At 45.7% G+C, this 7,500-nt stretch overlaps 3 protein-coding genes across 8 annotated transcripts in view; all 3 read right to left on the minus strand.

Annotated features, from left to right (window-relative positions):
* The window catches only part of LOC138039816 (uncharacterized), a 1,635-nt gene extending 193 nt beyond the window's left edge, over nt 1-1,442 (minus strand). Inside the window, exon 1 of the mRNA XM_068885658.1 lies at nt 1-1,442. This exon is cut by the window's left edge and continues 193 nt beyond it. Within this exon, the coding sequence (XP_068741759.1) occupies nt 1-1,442 (1,442 nt within the window).
* Nucleotides 1,443-1,505: 63 nt separating this feature from the next.
* LOC138039817 (uncharacterized) lies at nt 1,506-2,278 on the minus strand. The gene is made up of 2 exons (XM_068885659.1): nt 2,247-2,278; nt 1,506-2,076 (listed from the first exon to the last, which is right to left on the minus strand). The coding sequence occupies exons 1-2, from the start codon at nt 2,276-2,278 to the stop codon at nt 1,506-1,508; spliced, it is 603 nt and encodes a 200-aa protein (XP_068741760.1).
* Nucleotides 2,279-2,331: 53 nt separating this feature from the next.
* LOC138042121 (uncharacterized) overlaps nt 2,332-7,500 on the minus strand; it is a 16,031-nt gene continuing 10,862 nt past the window's right edge. For all 6 annotated transcript variants that reach the window (XM_068887888.1, XM_068887891.1, XM_068887887.1 and 3 more), the window contains 2 exons: nt 6,428-6,556; nt 2,332-5,985 (listed from right to left, as the gene is read on the minus strand). In XM_068887888.1, the coding sequence (XP_068743989.1) occupies nt 2,361-5,684 (3,324 nt within the window). In that variant the 5' untranslated portion in view covers nt 5,685-5,985; nt 6,428-6,556 and the 3' untranslated portion in view covers nt 2,332-2,360. The remainder of the gene's footprint in view (nt 5,986-6,427; nt 6,557-7,500) is intronic.

Below are 7,500 nucleotides of genomic sequence, written 5' to 3' on the forward strand. Positions count from 1 at the left end.
CTGGGTCGATTCCATTTTTGTCTTTCTTGAAGGGATGGGAGGTACTCCTTGATCCACCTTCGCCAGAATATGTCCGCCAGGTACTGGATCTGTCGCCACCGCTTGCGAGAGTATATTTCATCCTTCTGGAAAAACCCAGGTGGTAGTGATGGTCCTGAGCGGAGTAAAAGCAAATGATTTGGCGTGAGGGCCTCTAAATCTTTCGGGTCATCTGACACTTTAGTGACAGGTCTTCCGTTAACGATAGACTCGACCTCACACATAAAGGTTACCAAGCCTTCTTCGTCGAGGATTTGCTCTTTTGTGAGGGCGCCCATGACTTTCCTCACCGTTCTTATACACCGTTCCCAAACCCCACCGTGATGGGATCCACCAGGAGGGTTGAATGTCCATTTCACGTTTTGCTGTAGTGGAAATTCCCCGATCTTGTGTTGATTCCAACCCTCGATTGCTTCCCGCAGCTGTTTTTCCCCACGCACAAAATTTCCTCCATTGTCGGACCTCACTTCTTCTGGTTGGCCTCTTCGGGCAACAAAACGTCGCATCGCGTTAATAAAGGAATCCGTGTCCAGACTCTGGGAGACTTCTAAATGGATTGCTCGTATGGACATACAAGGAAAAAGAACACCATATCTTTTGACAAGGCTTCTCCCTCTTCGCATGAGAAACGGACCGAAACAGTCAATTCCTACAAACGTTAAGGGTGGTTTTGCAGGCGTCACCCGGTCTGTGGGCAGGTCTGCCATTTTCTGCTTTCCTAGCAGGGCTTGCCTTCTTTTGCAGTCGAAACAGTCGATGACAACCTTCCTTACAGCCGTCCTTGCTTTGAGAATCCAAAACTTTCCTCGAACCATGGATAACACATGCTCTAGACCCGAATGATCAGACATCAAGTGGTAGTAACGCACAATCAAATCCACGACATGGTGCTTATTTGGCAGGATAATTTGGTGCTTCGCGGGGTATGGAATTGATGCTTGTCTCAAACGCCCACCGACGTACAGCAGACCACCAACTTTCATTGGATCAAGCTTGTAGATCGCACTCGTTTTCTTAATTAGCGGTTTCCTCTCCTTAGCACTTTTCAAGTCGCTGCTTCCGTTTACTTCTTCTTGCTCTTCCAGCCGTGACGACTCTTCTTCGAAACTTTGTCGTTGGACGAATTTGAGAATTTCCTTTTCAGCTCTGTCGATCTCGTCTACACTAAAAGGGTCGTACGTCCTGTCTTCAGGGGAGCCTTGTACTAGTGCCAGTCCTTCTCTACGTCTTTTGGATGACTGCTTCAGCTTCTCCCGATAGCGCAAAATCCAAGCAACGAATTTCTTAAGACGATACCATGATGAAAAGTACTCAAGGAGTTGGTTGACACAATTAGTACCAGCGTTGGTAAGAGAGAAAAAGGCTTGACTCTCCCTCTTGATTTCAGGGTCGTTGACCTGCATTTGGGCGGTGGGCTGAACGGGCCATCTTGATTCTGGCTTCCACAGAAAATCTGGACCATTTATCTAACGATTCTTGGAGATGACGGAATCCACCGTAAGACCTCTCGAAGCGTCGTCTGCAGGATTCCCTTCTGAATTCACATACCTCCACTGAGACGGCGAAGATGCATCATGTATGATGGCTATCCTATTAGCAACAAAAGTGTGAAACCTCTTGTCGTTATTTTGTATGTAGCTGATTACACAAGTACTGTCTGTCCAAAATACAGATTCACCTACGGGGAGATCGATTTCTTTTCGAAGTATCTTGTCCAGCCTCGATGCCACGACGCCTGCCGACAACTCTAACCTTGGTATAGTCACGGTTTTAAGAGGTGCAGTCCTTGCCTTTCCCATCATGAACGAACAGTGTATCGCGTCTTTATCATTCAGAAATCTGAGGTAGGAGACCGCACCATAACCTTGTTGAGAAGCGTCTGAGAAATGATGTAGTTGCACAGAAACAACTTTACCAAAGCCCAGTGGCTTCAAACAGCGATCAACTGAGAGCTGTTCAAGCTTTGGAAGATCTTCCAACCAACTTAGCCAACGATTCCTTTCGTCGTCAGGAATAGGGTCATCCCACTCCAATCTTCTACGGCACAAATCTTGTAGAATAACTTTGGCTGAGAGGACAACTGGGGCTACGAAACCGAGGGGATCGTACAACGAAGAAACAACTGAAAGTAATCCTCTTCTCGTGTGGGGTTTGCTTCTAACTTCAATCTTGAAACAGAACTTGTCACGTTCCACATCCCAACGTACCCCAAGAGCACGCTCGACGGGTAGCTGACCATCGTGGAGATCCTTGAATGTACCCGCTCTTTCAGACACAGGAAGGGATTCAATGACCCTGCGAGAGTTTGAAACCCATTTGGTTTAATTGAAACCTCCCTTTCCTAGAAGCCTTCTAAGATCATCGGTCAGACGAATAGCTTCCTCTTCTCCTTGCACAGACTTTAAGCAGTCGTCAACGTAAAAGTTTCTTTTGACCGTGTTGATTGCCTCGAAGTCAAATTGCCGCAAGTTGTCGTCTGCTGCTTTCCTTAGAGCAAAGTTCGTACAGCTTGGAGAAGACACTGCACCGAATAAGTGAACTCTCATCTGGTACTCTTTAGGTTGACTTTCAAGATCGTTCCCAGGCCACCACAGGAAGCGTAGGACATCCGAATCGCTGGGTGGAACACGAACTTGGTAGTACATGTACTCTACGTCGGCCATAACGGTGATCCGTTCCTGTCGGAACCGAGTAAGAACGCCAATGAGGGAGTTGGTCATGTCCGGGCCCGGTAGCAGTACGTCGTTGAGAGAAACGCCTCTGTATTTCGCTGCACAGTCAAACACAACGCGGACTTTCTCAGGTATCTTCGGATGGAACACTGGATGATGTGGTAAAAACCAAGTAGCCTTTTCCGATTTAATACTCTGATGATCTGGAACCTGTCTGGCGTAGTCTTTGTCTAAAAGGTTGTCGATGAAGGAGGAGTACTTCTGGAAGAGATCTGGGTCCTTGACAAGCTTTCTTCTTAACAGAACCAGTCGATGTTCCGCTAGAACTCTGTTGTTTGGCAGACAGGATGGCGAATATCTCCATGGTAAGGCTATCTCATAGTGGCCTTCTTTGTGAACGGCGGAAGATTCCATGATCTCCAATGCTCTTTTGTCGTCGAGAGACATCTCCTTCGTATTGTCAAGCAACGAATCGTTAAATTCCATATTACAAAATCTCTGGAACATGTGATCGAGTTCGGCGTCTCTTCTAATGAAATTGGTAGTACGAGCACCGTTCCCGTTTCTGCCTAACGGGCCATTAATTGCCCAGCCTAGCAAAGTTCTTGTTGCATATGGACCTCCATCCTGACTTTCCTTAACCTCTTTTGGTTCCAGAGCTTTAGGTACATCGTGGCCTATCAGTAAACCAACACGGGCGTCTATCTCTGCAATACGTATTCCTTTTAGATGGGACCACCTGTCAACATCTTCTTGACGAGGTACACTCTCTGATGAAATTGGCAGTACAGGAGTAGAAAACACCAGCGGTAGTTCTATAAAATTATTTTCATCTAAATCGAAGACTTCTAGCTGGACCATAGAACTCGCTTTCGTGCTATTTTCTCTTTCCATCGTGGTTAGCGATAATGTGGTGTCGATACCTCTGACTCCAAGGTCCTTCAATAGCTGATCACTGCAGAAGGTCGTATTCGAACCACCGTCTAGGAAGGCGTACGTAAGCAAAAGGGTGTTACTCCCTTTGGCTCTCACTTTAACTGGTACCACAGGTAATCTGGTTACTGATGTTCCGGCCCCAGTAACAGTACGACGTGGTTTGCCAACACTTACATAGGCGCTCTGAGCTCCTGTCTCTGGCTGGGTTGCGCCATCAAACCGCGCCGAAGGTGGGTGTAGGAATGTTGAATGCTTGTCGTGACACCCGTCCACCTTGCAAAAGCTCGTCTTTGGGCAAGCAGCGACGTAATGACCGGGAACAAGACAATTATAGCAAAGTTCTTTCTCTCGTACAAATTCGTATCTTTCGCTGACGCCTCTTCTTCTGAAATCATTACATTGAGATAGCCAATGAGGAGATTTGCATAACGGGCAGTATAGACTGTTACGATTGAGTCTTGGCACCGGAATCTCCTCAGAGACACCTTCACCAGTGTGATCAGGGTTGTGGGCGTCGGCTGCGAACGAAGAGACCCTTCTGCTTGTCGATTTTCTCTTGTCAAGGCCGCCTTTGCCTTTCGGTTCGCTAGATATGTCTCCAAAAATGGGATGCGTTAATATACGGGTTTTCTCCTCTACGAAACTCGCGACGTCACTGATGATTACTTCTCTCTCCTGCCTCTCTGTAATGGTGTCCGCTACATCACGCCACTTCTGGCGCAGGTTGAAAGGAAGCCTGGACACTACTTTCTTTAAGCTGTCGGGGTTCTCAATTTTACTGAGATAGCCAATGTCAGTTAAAGCGTTCTTGCAACTGGTTAAAAGGACAGAAAACGACTGTAGAGCTGCTCCATCTTCAGACTTGATAGCAGGCCCATTGGTGACTCGTTCAACACATGCCGAGGCGATCCTGTATGGCTGTCCATAACGCTTAGTAAGGAGTTTCCTAGCCTCACGATAGCCTTTCTCAGAATCCATTGCGAGACAACTTCGCATTAGTTCCTGTACGTCGCCTGTTGTGCATTGCACGAGGTAGTACAATCTGGCACTATAGCTTGTGGTTTCAGCTTCTATCATGTTCTCGAATGCTCTAATAAAATTGCAGTACTCAATAGGATCCCCAGTAAAAGTTGGCACTTCAGGCTGAGGCAAGGTCAGGGCCAAGGTATGTAACTGTTGTTGCTTTAGCAGCTGTTGCACTTGGTGGTTCTGCTGTTGTTGTATATGCATTATATTACGATTTTGTTCCTGCTGCTGCCACTGCAAGTCCATAAACTGTCGGAATCCTTCCTCGCTAGAAATCGAATTTCGAGAATCCACCTCTCTGTGCCGGTGTCTCCCAGCACCCAGATCAGAAATTGGAAGTTGTTCAGTTCGAGCAAAGAGTCGCTGGGTGTCGCTGGGCATTACTTTAGACGCTTCAGGCTCGCAGAAGTCCGTTTTGACCACAGGTGGAACAATACTCCGGACACCCTTAATCTTGCCAGCTGCTGTGAACCGTGCCTCGGCTTCTGCTAGGACACATTCTTCCGCTTTAAGTTTGGCAATCTCGGTCTCGAGAGCTAGCTGTTGCTTCCTTTGTTGCAAGCGGAGTTCTTCCTGTTGCAAAGCTTGTTGTTCTCGCAGCATTGAGGCTTCGGCCGCCAAGGATGCCCTTTTCGCCGCGGCCGCTACTCTAGCACCAGACACTGAACTACTTCTTGAGGATCGCGAGCAGGCCTTAGATCTGGTCTTAGACTTTGAAGCAGTTCGAGAGCCAACATTGCTATTGCTAACAGAGTCCTCGGGTTGAAGGTTCGGTTCACTGTTTGGCCCTGGCGGTTGTTTAAAGCCAACTTGAATCCAGTCGTCGATTATTCTTCTAGTGTCATTAGCAAGGAGCAGGGTAGCGTCGTAATATTCTTGTGAATCATCGATCTCGGTTCGGTCCTCGAGCTGACCATGGTAAGCTTGGTGCGCCGTATTAAAGTTTTTTATCGCTTCATCCAACTCGGCACGCTTCAGCTCTAGGTCTTTCACGTCGCCAAAGTCCGACATAATTTCCCTTGCTTCATTTTGCCTTCTGGTCACTACTCCTTAAGCGGCGCTCCTAGAGGCCTTTAGTCGAAGGTTTCTTTCGTGCCTAACCTGAGACTGGTCGACCGTAACACTAGGGTGTCTTATCCTGACTTCGCCTGTTGCCTCAGCCGTCGAAATAGCTCCAGGATCCACAGACATATTCGAATTTCTTCAAACGATGTTATCGCTGTTTCGCCGTAACATTGATCGAGTCGGAATCAGACTGGCTCTGTACTTCAAACATCGTAGACTTTATTTGTTTTCACGAAGACGAGTTTGACTAGGAGAAATGATAAGCAAATAGAAAATAAATACAACAGTGATAAGTGAAGGAAACTCGACAAAATCCAGAAAAACCATAGCATTCGCGACTTACAGAAATTCCACCAGAATGAACAGCTAGGAAACGAACAGATCCTGGATACAAAACGCAATAGCAATTCGCTCTAACGGGTTTGTAGCTATTTCTAAAAAATAATCAAACCGTAGCTAACAAATGCGTATAAATACGCGCGAAAAGCGAAAATGTAAATTACTTGACCCGTAGGGACATCATGATTGCACTAGGAATAAAAACAATAGAAAGCAACGCAAGAATGTTACAGTTCGTCCACCGGCAATTATTGTACGTTGCAGCATAATGTTTCTTATCTGTGTCTCCAGAGATTGGTTGAAAACCACCTAATACGCAATGACGTTCAGTTGCCCTAAGAAAAATTTACCTCTTTTCTCGAAGCCCATCAATGCAGTGAAGCAGCAACACAATCAAAGAACTGGCAGTTGAGAGGGCAATGGCCACGAAAGAAAACACAAGACGCAAATAATTCCCGCACTCAGCGCAATCCTTGCCACTGAAAACAAACATAAAGTAGACAAATTTTAGTACGTTGGAGGTAAATTGTAGTTCAGGAGATGACAAATGTTAGCGCCGGTAGATAGATGAGTGGGATGCTTTACAGATAATAGCAGGAGTTCATCAACGGAGAGCCTTTATCTCCCATAATTGGCCTAGGAGTCAACTCTTTCCCGAGTAGATTTATTTATTACACATAAAATGAGAATTTTATTCCATAAAGCTCACTTGTACAAATCTATACGCTTTATTTATTTTCACATGTGGAAAAAAGGCTTATACAGCCAATCAGAATGGCGTACAGCTATTTCACAGGTGGAAGTATAATCAATCAACAATAGCGTAAAGGCGTTTCCATGCCAAGCACTCGTACATCTCGTGCATCTCGTGCAAATCGTACTTTGTTATTGAATTAAATTAAATTTGCATTTGGTTCTATTGTTACTGAGTTTTTGTTTCTAATTTGCGTTCAGAAAACTATTTTAATGAAATTCTCGTCTTATGTGTAATAAACAGTTCACGACATAGAAAGTGCTTTGTACGGGGTTTTATTCACTCGTGGTTTGTGTCAAAAACCCTCACTCGCTCGTTCCTCGCTCGTTCCGGTTTTTGACACAAACAACTCGTGAATAAAACCCCGTACGCCGCACTTTCTATGACGTAAACTATATATATGCAACACCTCCCTTAGGAGATGTAGCACGCTCACTGTCGTAAAAGCCAACGAAACCGGAGCTATCGCAGCGTCAATTAAGATATATTACTTTCGCGGGAAAAACTTGTTCCTAAAAATAAATTTATTTAGGAAAGGGTTGACTCAACAAGGCTACAGAAACGACGACGTCACAAAACAACAGGGAGTTTTGGAAACGACGACGGCTACGACTACGACATCGCCACAAAACAGTAGTAATTATTGGTTAAAAGAGCATAAATAATCGT

This window comes from Montipora capricornis, chromosome 3 (genome assembly GCF_036669925.1).
Source record: "Montipora capricornis isolate CH-2021 chromosome 3, ASM3666992v2, whole genome shotgun sequence".
In the NCBI taxonomy this organism is placed as follows: Eukaryota; Metazoa; Cnidaria; class Anthozoa; order Scleractinia; family Acroporidae; genus Montipora; species Montipora capricornis.